We start from the raw sequence: 18,909 nt of genomic DNA on the forward strand, positions 1-18,909 counted from the left end.
AAAAGCTAAATGGCCTAAATGAGAAAAAAGGATGACTATGAGAATGAATACAAAAATCTACAAATGAGATTAGGTTTATTATCATAGAAACAGAGGATCTTGATAGAACTAGAAGAAAATACTTTACACAACTCTGTTGATAAAATGTATAATTTTCCAGGCAGATAAAAAGTATTAAAAATGACTTAAGAAAAGATTAAGAAAAACCAAATGGACTCATAACCAAAGTTATTGTGCCAGTAAGGCCCATCCGAGAAAACAGAGACTGCCCTAGGTATTTTAACAGAGAGGTTTTAACATTGGAATTTACTTACACAGGTGGTGGAGGGCTGAAAGAACAAAACGGCAAAATTGAGGAAGTGCAGAGATAATAGCTGTAAGAGGCAGCTGCCACTCATAAGGTTGGGGGAGCAAGAAAGGAGAGGTTGGCATTACTCAAACCTAAGAGGCCAGACAAGAGGCTCCAAGAAGTTGCTGCTCAGACCTTTGTAGAGGGGTCCTGCCAGCTGCTGCTAGCGTCCCAGTGCTCAGAGGAGCAGCTCCACAGGGCTGGGATATGGAGCAGCTGAGAGAGATTTGTCTTAGGTAGGGTGGTTAGAGAAGACCCTTGAGTCTAGATCGTAAGACAAGAATGAGCCAGCCAAACACAAAGCCAGGGAGCTGAAGGTGACAGATCGGAGATATGTTTAGGAGTTTGTGACTAACTGGATGTGAAGGATGAAGAGTAGAGAGATGCCCAGGGTAACTTCCGAGTTTCTGGCATATATAACTAACTGGCTGGATAATGGTACCATTTCATGAGAAACGTGATACTTAAGGGAAGCAGGCTTGGTAGCGGTGAAAGTATGGTTTTGGACATGTTGAGTTTGAGATGCCTGGGAGGCATGACTGTGGAGAAATGGGGTGAATATATGGGTCAGAGGCTAAGAAGAGGGGTCTCGGCTAGAGACGTATCTTTTTTCAATTTATTTATTTAATTTATTTATTTCTGGCTGAGTTGGCTCTTCGTTGCTGCATGCGAGCTTTCTCTAGTTGTGGCAAGCGGGGGCTACCCTTCATTGTGGTGCGCGGGCCTCTCACTGTGGTGGCCTCTCTCTTTGAGAAGCACGGGCTCTAGAACGCAGGCTCAGTAGCTGCGGCGCACAGGCTCAGTTGCTCCGCGGCATGAGGGATCCTCCCCGACCAGGGCTCGAACCTGTGTCCCCTGCACTGGCAGGCAGATTCTTAACCACTGTGCCACCAGGGAAGCCCCGAGACACATAATTTTGAGTCAACCACATATGGATGACATTTGACACCATGGCAATGCCCAGGGCAAAAGAACAAGGGGAGAAGAGAACAGGGTCTAAGAGGGAGTCCTTATGAACTCCAACATTTAAAGACTGGGTAGAGAAGGATAAACTAGCAATGGAGACTAAGCAAGAGACAAAGGAGGAAAGCAAAGAAGCTGAGGAGAGAGCACAGTCCAATGAGGATGTGGTCGGCAGTGTCAAGTGCTGACAACATCAAGTAGCAGGAGAACTGAAAACTTGCTTTGCACCATATAGACAGTGACTAGTAGCACCAGCAAAAGCAATTTCTGTGGAGTGATGGCTCTGGAAGCCAGAGTGGAGTGGGTTGAGGAGTGAAAAGGAGGTGACAGAGATGCTTAGGCAACTCTGGGGAAGGTAGCCCGTGAAGGGAACAAGAAAGATGGTGTGGCTGTTGGTGCTGGATTTTTTATAATCAAAACCTTTTTGATCCATTGCACTCTTATGAAAACTAGAATTTGGGGCAGCACTTAAAAAACACTGTGATCCAACGCTGATATCTGACCACCAATGCAGTGTCTCTGCTTGATGTATAATATGTATCTTGAAATTAACATGTTTAAAATTGGATTCTTTTTTTTTTTTTTGCGGTACGTGGGCCTCTCACTGTTGTGGCCTCTCCCGTTGCGGAGCACAGGCTCCGGACGCGCAGGCTCAGCGGCCATGGCTCACGGCCCCAGCCGCTCCGCAGCATGTGGGATCTTCCCGGACCGGGGCACGAACCCGTGTCCCCCGCATCGGCAGGCGGACTCTCAACCACTGCGCCACCAGGGAAGCCCCTAAAATTGGATTCTTGATCCTCTCATTCAAACATGCTCTGCCAGGACTCTTTCCCATTTCAGTGTTAGCTCTTTTTGGTTGCTTGGATCAAAAACTTGTCTTCCTTGATTATCTTTTTTTCTGACACCTAAATGCAATCCATCAGCAGATTTTATGGGCTCAACTTTTTAAATATACCTAGAACACAACCACATCTCACCACTGCCATCTTTGTCTAAGCCACTTTCATCTCTCTCCTGGATGATTTCAGTGGTCTTCTAACTGCCCATCTAGCTTCCACCCTTGCTCCTCTGGAGACTATTCTCAACCCAGAGAATAATACAGGGTTCTTTTCATATGTAAATCAAAGCATGTCATGCTTTTGCTCAAAACACTCCAATGACACCTCTTCCTCCACTAAGAGCTAGAGTCTTTAAAACAGCTTACAAATCCCTCTGTGATCTGATCCCATTGCCTTTCGGATCTCATCACCTAACACTCTCCCCTTTACTCTACCTGCTACTGCTACACTGGCCTCTTTGTCATTCCGTGAATATTTCAAGCACGCCTCTGCCTCAAGGCCTTTGCACTGGCTGTTTCCCCGTTTGCCCTGCTTTCCCCCCAGCTATCTGCATGGCTAACTTCCTCTCCTCCTTTCATTTATGATTTCTCTTTAAATTCTTTGTTCTTCAAATACTACCTTTCTTGGCTAAATAAGTTTGAGAGATTTAAACCATGAATGTTGTAAATGTTCACGTTATGTATGATGAGGAATTTGTGAACTGTTTTAAGAATGTGTGCTGAGGGCTTCCGTGGTGGCACAGTGGTTAAGAATCCGCCTGCCAATGCAGGGGACACGGGTTCGAGCCCTGGCCCGGGAAGATCCCACATGCCGCAGAGCAACTAAGCCCATGCGCCACAACTACTGAAGCCCACGTCCCTAGAGCCCGTGCTCTGCAACAAGAGAAGCCACGACAATGAGAAGTCCGCGTACTGCAAAGAAGAGTAGCCCCCCTTGCCACAACTAGAGAGAGCACATGCACAGCAACAAAGACCCAACGCAGCCAAAAATAAAAACAAATAAATAAATAACTTTCTTTTAAAAAAAAAGCAAAAAAAGAATGTGTGCTGAGAGAAAGCATAGTGACAGAACTGACAAGAAAGGAAGGAAGGAAGGAAGGAAGAAAGGAAGGAAAGAAAAGAAAGAAAAGAAAAGAAAGAAGGAAAGAAAAAGAAAGAAAGGGGTGGGGGGAGAAAAGAAAGACATCATATATCCCAAAAACTTGCAAGCAGAAGAGGTCCAAGGCCCCAAACAATGCTTCACATTACAAAAGATAGATGAGCTACAAGAAAATACAGGCATTTCTTGTCATTCACAATTCTCATATACAGCCTCATGATACAGACCAATACAATATACAGTGAAAATACATCATAGCCAGGTGACATATTAACAGCCTACCACATGCTTGATACTCTATAAGGTGCATACTTCATCTTTAATGCTTCCATTAACTCTGCAAGGTGAGGAAAGTGAGGCTTACAGAGGGTATGTGTCTCCTCTGAGCCCACAGGCTAGGAAGTGGCAGAGGAGTGACTTACACCTGGGGGTTGTGGGGTGGGAGATGGAGATGGGTCTGACTCCAGAAGCTTTGCTCTTTCCATTACACTATGTGATCTGACACCTCCACCCTCTCAAGTAGATAGAATGTTTGTTAGAGAAAACTTATTTCTACCTAATTTTGGTATTAAAACACAAATTTACTTGGATGTTTCTATGGCCTTAATAAGAATGCAGTCATAATTTTGGAATTAATCACTTACTTTGCAATGTGTGGTGGGTTTAATTTTTTCTGTGGTTGACTTATTGATATTACACCATCATATACAGTATCTTGTAGGTGAACTTGGCCACCTTGCACACCTCATTGTTTGGAATGGATCATAGAAGGATTCCAAAATAGTTCGAGACTTGGGGGTACATCATACTCCTATTAAGCATTCCTCCCATTTCAATTTCTGGCCCTGTGGTGGGGAGAGAAAGAGGAGGGGGGTAGGAGCAGGGAGGGAGGGGAGGGGAGAGGAGACTGTTTCTGTCTGGAAGATAGGTTAAGAATTGTGTTCTAGAAGGAAGGCAAATTAATACCTTATGCTTGAATAAATAAAAAATAGAATTTTGAGTAAACATGACATTAGATAGTAATAACCCAAGCACTCTATTTTCCAGCTTTGGAGGAATTACACAAATGGTACAAAGAAATGCAAAGTACTTGAACCAACTGGTTGAATGCACAGAGGTCTGGTCCCTAGAATAGGTCAAGAGTGACATTTATAAAAGCAGCTGAAATGGTCATTCTTAGCGGCATCAGTTTGCTTCAGTCTGGAGCTAACGAAGCTGAATGTGGTGTCTGAAACTAAATGAAAAAACAGGAGGGAATGAACAAACCCTAAACCCACATTAGAATTTCTTAATTTAATACTTCATAGATTCCTAAGAATCTTCAATTTGTAATATTCTGGATTCTGAATCCAAAGCCCCAGTGATTTAGATAATATGCTAGTGAAGGAGACTAAATGAGAGAGAGAAGTTTTCATACACAGCAACGTTGTTCATTTTTTCTCTTATAGACTTTTTGTTAAGTAAATAAAGATTGTTCTTTCTAAAACCAAAATCTAATTACTATGTGAATCACCTCAGCATTTCCACTTACAGTTTTTTTTTAAATTTATTTTATTTATTTATTTATTTTTGGCTGTGTTGGGTCTTCATTGCTGTGTGTGGGCATTCTCTAGTTGCTGTGCGCGGGCTTCTCATTGTGGTGGCTTCTCTTGTTGCGGAGCATGGGCTCTAGGCGCACGGGCTTCAGTAGACATGGCGCACAGGCTTCAGTAGCCATGGCACACGGGCTCAGTAGTTGTGGCTCACAGGCTCTAGAGTGTAGGCTCAGTAGTTGTGGTGCACGGGCTTAGTTGCTCTGCGGCATGTGGGATCTTCCCCCACCAGGGATGGAACCTGTGTGCCCTGCATTGGCAGGCGGATTCTTAACCACTGCGCCACCAGGGAAGTCTCTCATCTATAGTTTAAATCAGGATTGTAATGATATTTGAGCCCCTCCAATAGAAACCAAGTAAGTCGTTTCTAAAGATACTGTGTAGCCCCAAATAAACATTTTTGATAAATATTGCTGACTGAATGCTGTGCCACAAACACTTTCTACTTCCAGCCAAGCAATCACCCATTTGGCACAAAATGAAATTACACGAGACGTTCTGTGTCTTAAAGATGGAAAACGTTTCCCTGTCTAATATTCTTCCAGGAACAAAACGACAATTATAACCATGATAATTATGACAAAGTCGCTTATTAATGGTGTACACATGAATTTGTTTCCAAATTTCTACTAATTGTAAAACAAAGAGAAATATCGTATGATATCGCTTATATGCAGAATCTAAAAAGAAATGATACAAATGAACGTATTTACAAGACAGAAACGGTCTCACAGACTTAGAGAATGATCTTATGGTTACGGTGGATGGGGGGGAGGGGGGAGGGAAGGGATAGTTAGGGAGCTTGGGATTGACATGTACACACTGCTATATTTAAAAAGGATAACCAACAAGGACCTACTGTATTTTACAGGGAACTCTGCTCAATGTTATGTGGCAGCCTGGATGGGAGGGGAGTCTGGGGGAGAATGGATACATGTATATGTATGGCTGAGTCGCTATGCTGTGCACCTGAAACTATCACAACATTGTTAATGGGCTATACTCCAATATAAAATAAAAAGTCAAAAAAATAATAAAGAGGCTTTTTAAAAATAAGATTGGGACAAAATGCTAACCACAACATATTCAGACATGCCAGAACCTGAAAGCTTAAGGCTGGAGGCCAGCAGACTCACTACTGCCATGTTCCCAGGTTTTAGCATCTTCCTATCTTCTCCCAACTAAATCTTCATGAGGGTGTTTCCTATAATGACGATTACATTGAGATTAAAAACCACCCCCTACAATTTTAACTTGGAATATTATGGTGCGATTTCTGCATTTTTGTATCATGTGACAGTGGCTCCTCCATGGCAGATGACAAAAATGCCTTTCTCCCCGATTCCATAAAAGAAAAACTGGCCATTAACCTGGGACTCTAGCAAGGCATTTAGCAAGGCCTCTCATAATATTCTGTGGTCAAGAAGAAAAATATAGGCTAGATGATTATACAATTAACATGATTCATAGCTGGCTGAAACAACATACGCCAAAAGGTGCTAATTAATTAATTAATAAAAGATGCTAATTAATGGGCTGATATCAAGCTGAAGAAGCTTTCCAAATGTTCCAAAGTACTTTGCCCTTTGCCCAGCCAGTGCTGCCTGTAAATTATCAATAACTTGGATGAATATGTAGGATAGTTATCAAATGTATGGGTAAGACTCAAACACATTAGAGCACCGAGTTAGGACCTAAAATATTGAAACAGGCTGAAGTAATGGGCTAAATCTAATGAGATAAAGTTTAAGTAAGATAAATTAAAAGTTCTGTACTTTGGTCCAAAAAGATCTGCCCTGCTCAAGAAATGGGATACAGAGAACTGGACAACTACATGTAAAAGAATGAAATTAGAACATTCTCTAACACCATATACAAAAACTCAAAAGGGGTTAAAGACCTAAAAGTAAGACCAGATACTACAAAACTCCTAGAGGAAATCATAGGCAGAACACTCTGACATAAATTGCAGCAATATCTTTTTGGATCCGTCTCCTAGAGTAATGGAAATAAAAACAAAAATAAACAAATGGGACCTAATGAAACTTAAAAGCTTTTGCACAGCAAAGGAAACCATAAACAAAGCGAAAAGACAACATATACGATGGGAGATAATATTTGCAAACAATGTGACCGACAAGGGATTAATTTCCAAAATATACAAACAACTCATATAGCTCAATATCAAAAAAACAAACAACCCAATCAAAAAATGGGCAGAAGATCTAAACAGACATTTCTCCAAAGAAGACATACAGATGGCTAACAGGCACATGAAAAAATGCTCAACGTCGCTAATTATTAGAGAAATGCAAATCAAAACTACAATGAGGTATCAGCTCACACTGGTCAGAATGGCCATCAACAAAAAGTCTACAAATAATAAATGCTGGAGAGGATGTGGAAAACAGAAACCCTCCTACACTGTTGGTGGGAATGTAAACTGGTATAGCCACTATGGAGAACAGTATGGAGGTTCCTTAAAAAACTAAAAATAGAATTACCATATGATCCAGCAATCCCACTCCTGGGCATATAAGCAGAGGAAACCATAAGTTGAAAAGATACATGCACCCCAATGTTCATTGCAGCTCTATTGACAATAGCCAGGTCATGGAAGCAACCTAAACATCCGTTGGCAGATGAATGGTAAAGACGATGTGGTACATATATACGATGGAATATTACTCAGCCATTAAAAAAGAATGAAATAATGCCATTTGCAGCAACATGGATGGACCCAGAGATTATCATACTAAGTGAAGTTAGCCATAGAAAGACAAATATCTTATGATATCGCTTATATGTGGAATCTAAAAAACAAATGATACAAATGAACTTATTTACAAAACAGAAATAGACCCACAGACATAGAAAACAAATTTATGGTTACCAAAGGGGAAAGGGGGGAGGAGGGATAAATTAGAAGTTTGGAGTTAACAGATACACACTACTATATATAAAACAGATAACCAACAAAGACCTACTGTATAGCACAGGGAACTCTACTCAATATTTTGTAATAACCTATAAGGGAAAAGGACCTGAAAAGGAACATATATACATGTATAACTGAATCACTTTGCCGTACACCTGAAACTAACACAACATTGTAAATCAACTATACTGCAATTAAAAAAAAAAAAAAGAACGGGATACATAGAATTTTGTTAACCAGCTGCATATGGATGTAGCAGTTAAAAGAAGTCCATTTAAATAGTAGGCAGCATTGTAAGAAATAGATATTTATTGGGTAGTAGAAGGAACATTGGTTCCGGCATCAGCAAACTAGGTCAAATCCCAGTTCTGCTACTTTAGCTACTTAAACTCTGTGATCCTTACTTCCTTCTCAGGGTTGTTGTGAAGTTAAAATGTGTTAACATGTTTAAGTTCCAAGCACTTGTGTGCAATCGATATGTTCTAGAAAAGTTACCATTTACAGTAAAATAGGTGGCCACGCCACTCCATTCTGTCCTAGAAAAAATGGTGCTTGAATGAATTCCAGGTGCCACACTTACAAGCAAAGTGGAGCTACTTCCGGAGACAGTGAGCAGGATGGATGAGCAACTCCAGAGAGACCACGAAAAACTGCTGCAGGAACTTGGAATAGCTGGCTTGAAAAATAGTGGATTGGAGACCCTATCTATTGGTATCTGACGGTGTGCTGCATGGCCTCCCAGAGGGCTCCAAGATGGGAGAACTAACCTAGAAGATGGAAATTACAAGAATGTGGGCCAGGGTGGCCACTTGGTGGGGATGTTGTGAGCAATTTCAGCACAAGTGGATGGCTGGACTACATGGCCTTTAACAAGACAGTCTGATTGTCACATTTCTATGACACTTAGCATGAAGTGGTTCCTTCTAATTTCTACCTCAAAGTAATCCAGAGTCTCCACTATCTTGAGTTGGGCTGGTTTCTAGCTTTTCAAGAATACCACCCTCCCACCAGCTCTTATTTCTAAATCTCTGATTTCTCCAATGTGCCTTCTTTGACCAGTTTACTGTTGTTCTGTATTTTGTTTAGGAATTTCTGGTTACTTGAAATGCCATCTTTCCCGGAACTATCCAAAGGACACAGAAGGGGTCATTTGTGAACGCTTTTTGGGAGATGGACCAGCAAAACGTGATGTTATGGTTGCTGAAGTAAGAAGGTAAATGTGGGAATTAATCTGAACTGAGCTCCAGAGTTGGAGCTGTGGACCAAGAAGTGGGGTGGGTGCCAGACACCAGACAAAGCTTTTACTGAGAATTTAGCGTATTGGAGAGGAAGCAGAGACCAGAGGCCTGGAGCCTGCTGGCCTGCAAAAAGTACTCAAAAGTTGTTTGCTCACCAGACGACTTCTGTTTTCCAGAGGCAAAATGAGGCCTGGGCAGGTTGCTCAGCATCTCCAGCCTGTTCCGGATTGTAACTGGGAAAGCGCCTAGGGCAACCGCAGAGGCTCTTCGCCTCCGGCCGGGCCAGACCCGCCCGCTCCCCTCCCAGGTGACCCCAAGGAACCAATTTTTTTTTCCAGGCGCAAGTGGAGGGGAAAATTGGCGGCGCTCCGGTTGCCAGAGACGCCGCCGCCACTTCGGCTCGGCTGGGGTGAAAGAGGACGCTGGGGGGAGGGGGCCGTGGCTCCTGACTGGCTGGGGCACGAAGGCTTATTTGCATAATATTCCTTGATTGGCTGAAGCCGGAGGGGCGGTGGTGGGGTGATTCCAAGGGCCTGGAGCTCTGGCTCCGGACCTTTCCGTTCAGGAGTTACCCGGGTGGGCGTGAGTTGTTCTTCCGGCCGTGCGGGAGCCGAGAAGGCCCGGTTTGGGAAGTTTTGCAAGCAGGTGCATGAGCCATCTTTTTCTTATAGTGTTTAAGAAATGTGAAAGAACAGGAGTCAAGAAGCTGGGGGATGGAGAGTGACCTCGACACCAGAAGAAGGAAGGAAACAGACCGGGGAGGAGTGGAGGCCAAAAAGAAGGCATTAGGGGCTTTCTCCCAAGCTGGGCTTTTTTTGCTGGGATCCCTTTGCTAGATCACTTGAATTTCCGTTTTCTGCGAGTCATTATCACACTTTGCTGAAACTGGGAAGAAAAGAGGCAGGATCCCGGCATTTTGTAACTCAGATTTGAACACCAAGTTTTCATCAGAGGTATACGGACTTAAAATATCCAGAGGGTCTGCCATGGGAGACAAAATACGTTTTAATTTATAGAGAATCAGTTGTTGGAAACTGGATGTGTGTGTGGTTTTTTTCGAGATTACTTCTTGCAATGTTTTTTGTATGTCATTGCACATAGGGCTTAAACTCAAGCTGGACTATTGTGTACTTGCCGGTTGCTGAAGCAATGGGGGGAGGGTCTGTGGATCATCATAGACCATTTCCACATTTTAAGGTTTCTGACTCTTCACATAAACACCTTTAGACTATAAGATCCTACATAAAGTACAATTTCATCTTTGTAAAGTACTTTGTATTTACATCATAATTTGTACATCTATTATCTCATTCACCCCAAATCTGGCACAGCCCATGGGATAAGCTCCATTTTATTGATAAGGAAACTGGGGCTGGAAAAGTTTGCAAGTCTCCACGTGTGTAAAGAGGGGGGTGAGATTATTTTAATGCTTGAAATTTATATAATGCTTTTTTGGCTCTATATTTTCCTTTCCATTGATTCTCCCAAAGCCCCTGATAGGTTGAGCAGGTAACATGATTCCAGTTTTTCTAGATAAGAAAACAAGGGCTATGACCTAGCAGAGCTAATAAGCCCTGGGAAGGGGGCTCCCCAGGCTGAGCTCTGTCTCCATAAGTCACTGACTCCTGTCCAGCCCTTGTCACACCAAGTCACAGTTTCATTCAAAAGACAATTAGGAAGATGGTTTGCTGTGGGAAAAAATTAAATATATATTATTAAGGTGAAAGAAACAGGGAAAAAATAAACCTCTTATTATGTGCTTCTCCCTTTTGGCACTTTTTGTCCCGTGAAAAAACAGTGTACTGAAAGCACCCCTGAAAGGTTTTGGAGAAAAGAGATTCAAAATTAGAAACTTGAGTCTTCTTGAATTATCTGTAGGACTGTTGGAGAAGGCTGGTGTGTGAAGGACAGACATGGCATGGGGATTGAGATGGTGAAACAAAAATGAAAACAGGCTGTGGTTTGGAGTCTCAAAGTGAAATTGAAGGTGCAAGGCTCTTAAAAGTTAAATCCAGCGATTTGGTACCTAGTTTAGGGCCTATTAAATGACCTTGCGTTTTAAGAACTATTTTTGGAAAGGTACATTTCAAACTCCCCTCCAAAAAAAAATATTGGACACCTCCCCCCTTTTCTGTTAAATGACTAAAGACACCCAACACTGGACCTACCTACTGTCAGTCTGTCCTGGCCCTTTGGCAGCCAAAAGGCCACAGGGCCTGGGGCCTGGGATCTCTGAGTAGCGGGACTTGGACAAAAGTCAGGAATTTGGCTGCTTCACCGCATTGTCACATCTGATCTCTTGGAAAAATGTGCAGATCCGATTGTGGGTCGCTCTTCATCCCTGGCAAAGTCTGTTACAGGCAATATTGGGGAAGACATCGCCAGCAGGGAGACAAAAGCCTCTGAGGTCCCCCTCCCCCAGCAGCTGGCCAAGGCCAGGGCCACGGCGGGAGCACCACGCGTCCACGTGCACCCGGCATGCCCAGTCACCCTTCTTACGTAAGAGTCTTGGGATGGAGTTGCTGCTGCTGAGGGTCCCTCTTCCCCGACGGCTATTAATAAACCGGATCGGTAGTTTCCGGGCCACTGCCAGCATAGATGCGGGGTTGGGGGCCTCACTTTACAACCTGGGCGCCAGCACTTCGGTCATCCCACCCTGGGAGCGTGAGCAAGGCGCACCCATCCCCCCGCACTCCAGCCCGCCCTCTTGCGGGACCGGACGCCGGCACCTTCTTTACCCGCACTGTGCCTGGCCCTCCCCCCAAGCTGGCCTGCTCTGCACTCGGCGATGGCTGGGTGCGGCTGTTCTGTCCCTCCTCTGCCCTGCCCTGCCCTGCTACTGCGCCCTCCCTCCGCCCGGGTATCAGGCGAGAGGCGGGGCTGGCCCGGCGCGCCCCGCCCCCGCTGTAGAAAGGGCCTGGAGTGTTACTCGCGGTCATCCCCAGCTCGGGCCTTTTATCTCCGCGCTACCGGGGAGGCGGGAGGAGGAGACACGGCGAGTGGCCCTGAGCGCCGGCGACACCTTTCCGGGGCTCTATAAATTGAGCACCTGGGATGGGTAGGGGGCCGACGCCACCACCACCGCCCGCAGTCACAGTTCGGCCACTGACCGCAGCAGCGTCCGCAGGCAGCAGCATCCAGCAGCGGGAACACTGAGCTACCCAGCAGCAGGGGATCTCGAGGCGCCGGAGGAAGTGCGTGCCCCCGCCCCACCTCTGCCCCGTCAGCGTGGGTGCTTGGACTCAGGCTTTGCGGAGGGAGACGGGAGTGGGGAGCACCCCTTCCTTTTCTCCGCGGCCCTGGGCGGGGGGCGAGGAGGTGGGACTCCTGCTGGGAGTCACCCGGGAGCCGTCCCAGACAAGCTGTAACCAGGGAGGGAGGTGCGCGCGGGTGGGGGCGCCGGGCACCCTAGCCGCGTGAATAATCTGCTCTTTCGTCCCCGTCTCCCAACCAGGCCAGGGCTCGACCCAGAGACCACGCGCCGATATCGCGAGCTTCCGGACGCCAGAGCCAGGAGAAGTCGTGCTTCCCGCAGGGCCGGGCTTCGATCTAGACGAGAGTTGGAGAGGGCGGAGGAAGCCGGGAATCCCGCCGCACCGGCTGTAGCCAGGCCCCCGGCGCGGGCCTCAGAGAGCGCGTGAAAGGCGTACAGCCCCTCGCCCCGGCCGGCCATCCCGTGCCCCTGCGTCCCTGTGCTTCGGCGCCCGCGCGGCCACCATGATGCAGGTTTGCGACACCTACAACCAGAAGCACTCGCTCTTTAACGCCATGAATCGCTTCATCGGCGCCGTGAACAACATGGACCAGACGGTGATGGTGCCCAGCCTGCTGCGCGACGTGCCACTGGCCGAGCCCGGGCTGGACAACGGCGTCGGCGTGGAGGTAGGCGGCAGTGGCGGCTGCCTGGAGGAGCGCAAGCCCCCGGCCCCCGGCGCGGGCGGCGGCAACGGCAGCTTTTTCGCGCCCTCCCGGGACATGTACAGCCACTACGTGCTGCTCAAGTCCATCCGCAACGACATCGAGTGGGGGGTCCTGCAGCAGCCGCCGCCGGCGGCGGGGAGCGAGGAGGGGAGCGCCTGGAAGTCCAAGGACATCCTGGTGGACCTGAGCCACCTGGAGGGCGCGGACGCCGGCGAGGAGGACCTGGAACAGCAGTTCCACTACCACCTGCGCGGGCTGCACACTGTGCTCTCCAAACTCACGCGCAAAGCCAACATCCTCACTAATAGATACAAGCAGGAGATCGGCTTCAGCAATTGGGGGCACTGAGGCGGGTTGCCCGCGGCTGCCCAGCACCCTTCCCGGCCCCATCTCTCACCCTCTCTTTCCTCAAAGCTATTTTCTTTCTGGCTCTAGGGCACGATGGGCAAACTGCGAAGTTGGGGGGCTGCGTACGTGCAGGGGACGCGGCAGGGCTGCATGGAGGAGGGGGCTTCTTTGGGGGGAGGAGAGGAAAGCGGTGGCAAAAGAGGTGGGGTAGTGCTCAAGGATTTCCCTCTCTCCCGCGGGGGTGGGGAGGGGGAATGAGGGGGCTGTGTTCTGCTTTGGTGGGAATAGGACTGAGTTGACGCCCTGCATTCAGTCTGTGCTTTTCCTGGAGTTTCTTTTCTGTTCTTTCCGGAGGAGAAGGGCCGAGAAAGAGCCATTCCAGGGCGCGGCGCTGGGTTGCCACATTTGGGAGCGCCGCCTGGAGTTGGGCGCTAGGGAAGGCGGGGCGGGCGCACAGCCTCCCGCCGCCCTGCCGTTGGGCTGGTGGAGGCCGCAGCGCTGCTAGGGTTGCATCAGTTTTCCTGTTTGCACTATTTCTTTTTGTAACCGTGGCCCCGTCTTAAGTATTTCCAATCTCCTCGCTCTGAAACTTCGGCGATTCCATTGTGGTAAGCGCACAAACAGCACTGTCTGTCGGTAACCGGTACTACTTTATTAATGATTTTCTGTTACACTGTAGAGTTGTCCTGTGGTACCCCTATCCCATCCTTTTCACGCCACCCCCTCAAAGTGTGTAAGCTGGCACTGTGCCAGCTCGTACGAAGCGTGCCACTCAGTGAAAGTAATGTTATTATGAGAAAGTGGACTTACACGAAATGGAACCAACTGACATTCTATCCGTGTTGTACATAGAATGATGAAGGGTTCCACTGTTGTTATGTGTCTTAAATTTATTTAAAACTTTTTTAATCCAGATGTAGACTATATTCTAAAAAATAAAAAAAAGCAAATGTGTTAACGAAATTTGACAAAAGTTTGTTGCTTTCTAATCCACCAATGGATGGCTTAGTAGTTAAATAAAATACAGTTCATTGATTTTTTTTTTTAGCAAAAACCAATCTTATTTTTCTCTGGTATTTCAAAGTGGTAGATAATCATCTCCGTAAGTGTTCAGTTTTGTTTGGGAAGAAGCTACCAAGCTTTTTATTTCTAATTCAGTACCAAGGTAAGCACATAACATCTCAACAAAAATATCATAAATATTCAAAGAATTTGGGAAGGTACATATATTACAGTTTTCAACCAACTTGACTAGCTTATTGGAGTGCTTAGTCAACATTTTGAATCTTTTAAGGGGCTCAAGCACGACCTATGCATTTTGAGGCCTAGAAACTTATTTTAAAGGCAGAAATTTCACTTGGCTACTGAGAAGTAAAGAGTCGGAAGAAAAACACCAGCTAACACTAGTGCACGCATCTTGCAGGTCTTTATTTACAAGTCTTTTGCGTTAATCTTAGGAGAGACTTAAGTGTGTTATAACACGTGCTGTGGCCTCTTTGACTAGTTCCCAGTGAAGTGCTAAGCTTTGTTAAGCAGTGTCCAGCAATGCTTCCAGTTTTCCAGGGAGCCAGTCTGCCGCTGTGGACAGCAGATCTGAGCATGGCTGCAGTAGGGCCCTTTGGAACACTTCCTTAGATGCCATTATGATGCTTTCCTGGGAGGGTGGGACAGGTGAAACGCAATGCTCTGTATTTTCTCTATTTCGTGATTCGTTTAGGGGGGATAAGTGTTGGATCGACTTCAGTTTTTGATCTTGAAGTCATGAGACATTCTCTAAGCTCATAGAGCTTGAATTTAAAATACATATAACTTTGCAGTTTAAAAAAAAAAAGGCGAAAAGTATTTTGTGCTGTGGGCAGCTCAAACCTATTATCAGCTTTTAGCAGCAGTGAAAAAATGGGGAAGTGTTAAGGCTGGTGCCTGTGCTCCCAGAGAAAGTTAATAGTTAATATATAAAGATAAGCTAGGCAGCGCCAGAAGTAAGGTGTATGGCCTCTTGCCCTGTATCCCCTTGAAAATCCAAAAGTGCAAGCAAAAAATACAAAGGAAGGAAACTACAGAAGCCACATGGTAAAACGCCAAGACTTGGAGCCAGAAAGTTGTGTGTTCAAGTCCTCTTGTTATTACATATTAACTGTGAGAATTTAACTCCAAGCTTGTTGCCACATTTGAAATTAGGCATAATAATAACTACAAGGCTTACTTCGTGGAGATGCAGTGAGTGAAAGGAGATGGTATATAGAATGTCTGATGCTTAGAAGTTTCTTTAGGTGCTACTGAAGGGCACTACAGGTTCTCTCCAGCTCTCTGAACGTGGCTTGTATCTTTATCTCCCTCCTTGCCTTTCTCCAGGAATATATGAAGTTTAGGACAATATGTTCACTTTAAAAGCATAATTTCAATTACATACATGAAACCACAGGTAAACTATTTCCTTTCTCAAAGTCTCAGGGAAGAAGCTGAATTAAAATCAAATAGTCATAGTTTGGGCAAGCGATAGCAAGAATTTTATGACATGTTAACACGATGTTTTCAGAACATTCTTGTATATAGAATACAGAAAGGTAGATGTTGATAGCAAAACCAAACTGTAAATAAAGCTATTAACTTTATTTTTTGAAAATATTCATGTGAGAGTATTTTTATATATAAATAGTGATTCTGACCTAGGAGTAGTGATGATCACTGTTAAAAGAGGATTGGATTTTTTCATGAACCAGTAGCGTTTCCCAGGCCCAGTAAGTGTTATTCCACTGATATAACTATTTTATTCAAGTTCAGTTTATGCAATGATACAAAGTCAGATCCCTGACCAGATTTACCTGTTAAAACTTCTCAAGCCATTTAAAACTTTGCTTAACTTCTGAGGTAAAGTGATAAGTGACTTCATATTTTTAGGTCTTTCCTGAGGAAGCTCAAAGTACTTCATAGATTTTAAAAGTTGCAAAATTGTGTGGACCCTCCTTCAAAGAGCTCTCAGGGATCATGGTTTTCTGCAAGTGCCCACCTCCGTGGCAATTTGGGACGAAAGGGAAGGCAGGGATAGATGAGCTGGGCAAAGAGGAACAGCTTAGATTGGAGTTGATTACCCTCCAGATATTTACATTTGATAAGAATTTTCTACATCAAAACCTCACACCAGAGCCTTTGAGAAGGCCTGCGTTTGCCTCTAAAAACAGCTTTCCGTTTTGCGCACATGGGGCTTTTCGTGTTTTACATTTACACAGTGTTCCTTAGTGGTCTAGCCTGATTTACTCTTGCTCTGAACCTGAACCCATTGTTAGCATGTCACAGCTGCTGGGATTATCCTTCTTTGGACCAACTTGAAAACTAGTCTACTCTTAACAATGTTTTTAAAAAATGAAAGTTATTGTCATTTGCGTATGCCTCCTCGCTTTTAATTGCTGAACAAAAATCATTTGGGAGGCTCGTCTTCTCCACCCGCCTCCCCGCTCACGCCTTCTCCCCTTACTCCTGTGGTTCTCAGATGTTTCCAATTGGATACAGTTCTGGTGGACTGCGGGCTCAAAGTTCATATACCTTTTTTCTTTTTCAAAGGTAATTATCTTTTTATGGGGCATCGAGTACATTTATACTAATCATCCCATCCTTGGGTGATTTATTTTGAAGAGTTTTGAACAAAATAATGACAGAAAGAATGTTTTCTTTAAAATTCTAGAGGTAATTTTTACCCCCAACAGATAAAAAATTCTGAATCAGAAGCTTATGGAAAATTTAAACATGTGGACTATTGGATTGGTCTCAAAAATTAATATTATTAATCGTTTTAAAATTTCAAACTTTATGTAGTTTCTGATCAAGGCTAAGTTGCTTTAATTAGCAAGATAATTTAAGCTTAAAATTATTTTTTAAACTTTTTTTTCTTTCAAGGCCATGTTTCATTTTTTTAAAAATAACTCAAGAAAATTTAAAGGTTGTCCTTGAGTTACTCTAAATATTAGGTCTCCAGTTAGTTCATCTGAAACTATGGGGAACTTTCTGGTAAGTGGTGGAGATAATGATAGTCTGTGACCAATATAACTATTTCAGTATCTGGAAGTCAGTACTGTCCTTTGCCTCATGCAACCAGGGCTCCTTCTCTGGGATCCCCACTTTAGAGGGCCTCCACACTGACTCTTTGTAAGGCCTTGCAATTCCCCATGGGCAAGGAATCTTCAGAGCCAAGGGAATGCCCAGAGCTTGTGCCCTTCCTTCTAGACCACACTTGGGTTCCTGGCTCCCCAGAGTTCCCTGTCCAGATGGCCCCGAGCCCATTCCAGGGATTTCATAGGCATTTGCCCTGAGTTTATCCTCCCGATAGCGGACAGGCTTGCTTGGTGGACAAGGCTTAGCCATGCAAACTGGGCTGTCCAAGGATGGAACTTGGGTGGAAAGATAAGGGGGTAGAATGTAGGCTGGAGGTTCCCGTTCGTCCTCTTGTCTTGGCCTCCCTGGGTTTCAGGGTGAACAAACGTTTTGAAAGCCTGCAGAAAGGAAATAGGAGGGGAAAGCAGCTCAAGCTTTGAGGCCTCTTCCATTATTGACAAACGAGGATCCTATGGTTTTTCTCACTATTTCCCACATCGCTCATGAGTCTCCTTGTGCCATTGATAGAATGTTACTTAATTAATGAAATGTTGGTTAAGGAAAAGGAAAACCACATCTGTATACAGGCCTTTTCCAGCTGCTTGCTATTCAGTGCTGGAAAGGTGGTGATTATGGTAAAGACCTAAATGGATACATCTTCCATAAAACCATGAAGATTTCACCTCCTCAAATGTTCTTTCATCTTGTTTTTATTATTATTATTATTATTATTATTATTATTATTGAGTTAGCTGTTTTCTTTTTGGCGTCAAAAGTCTTGGTCAGGTTAAAGCAGAAAACTAATAGTTGTGCATCTGTCTAAACAAAGCCTGCTAAAACCACAACTATGTCATCGGCCCTTCCTGTTTTGGCGTTCTCTATTTTTAAGAGGAAGATTTTTGTATCTTCCCATTCTTTTTCTTATATTTTATTACTTCTTTGTCTATTGTTTCAGAACGCTTTGCCTAGCAGTTTTAAAAATATATCTGCTGGTGTGTCCAACTTCAATAATCCCAAACTGGTAAGAATTTTGACTGGAGAAAGTTCTTATCATTTAGTTAAGAACAGAGTTATAGAAGGTCACTTTCTGACTTTGAACTGTCTAGAGAGTGTCTTCAAACCCAGTAGACAAGGAGACTGGGAAAATACTAGCAAAACATAGAGCCCAGCTCTTTATTTTAGTGAGGAAATAAACAATGTTGGAGGTGGGGCGTTTTCTCAAATCTGTTTTACTTTTGAATCCCAATCTTACTAGTGTTGATATGTGCACTTTTATCAACAAGCATTCAGTTAACAGGATGAAACTGAACGTGATTCATTTGATGTTTTCAAAGGTAGAAACTAACTTTGTAGTTTTTTTTTTTTTCCTTTTGAATACCACACTGCTGAGGTAAAGAAGGTTGTAGCTTGTGGGTGAGCTCAATAGGGCCAGTTAAAACCTGACTACTCTTCCGCCATGTTGAAATACCTGACAGGACTTTCTGTGTCCTTGGATAATGGCATTTTTTTCTACTTAGCATACATCTAATTGAGGAGA

At 44.6% G+C, this 18,909-nt stretch overlaps 1 protein-coding gene across 1 annotated transcript; it reads left to right on the plus strand.

Moving 5' to 3' along the window:
- The first annotated feature begins 12,002 nt into the window (after window positions 1-12,002).
- MID1IP1 (MID1 interacting protein 1) lies at window positions 12,003-13,390 on the plus strand. The gene is made up of 2 exons (XM_082864529.1): window positions 12,003-12,211; window positions 12,472-13,390. Exon 2 carries the CDS (start codon window positions 12,735-12,737, stop codon window positions 13,284-13,286), a length of 552 nt encoding a protein of 183 aa, XP_082720655.1. The 5' UTR covers window positions 12,003-12,211; window positions 12,472-12,734; the 3' UTR covers window positions 13,287-13,390.
- Window positions 13,391-18,909: the final 5,519 nt, after the last annotated feature.

The sequence above is a fragment of the Leucopleurus acutus genome (assembly GCF_964270905.1).
Source record: "Leucopleurus acutus genome assembly, chromosome: X".
In the NCBI taxonomy this organism is placed as follows: domain Eukaryota; kingdom Metazoa; phylum Chordata; class Mammalia; order Artiodactyla; family Delphinidae; genus Leucopleurus; species Leucopleurus acutus.

Coding starts and splice junctions, on each gene's coding strand:
- MID1IP1 (XM_082864529.1), top strand. CDS start 12,735: ATGATGCAGGTTTGCGACACCTACAACCAGAAGCACTCGCTCTTTAAC.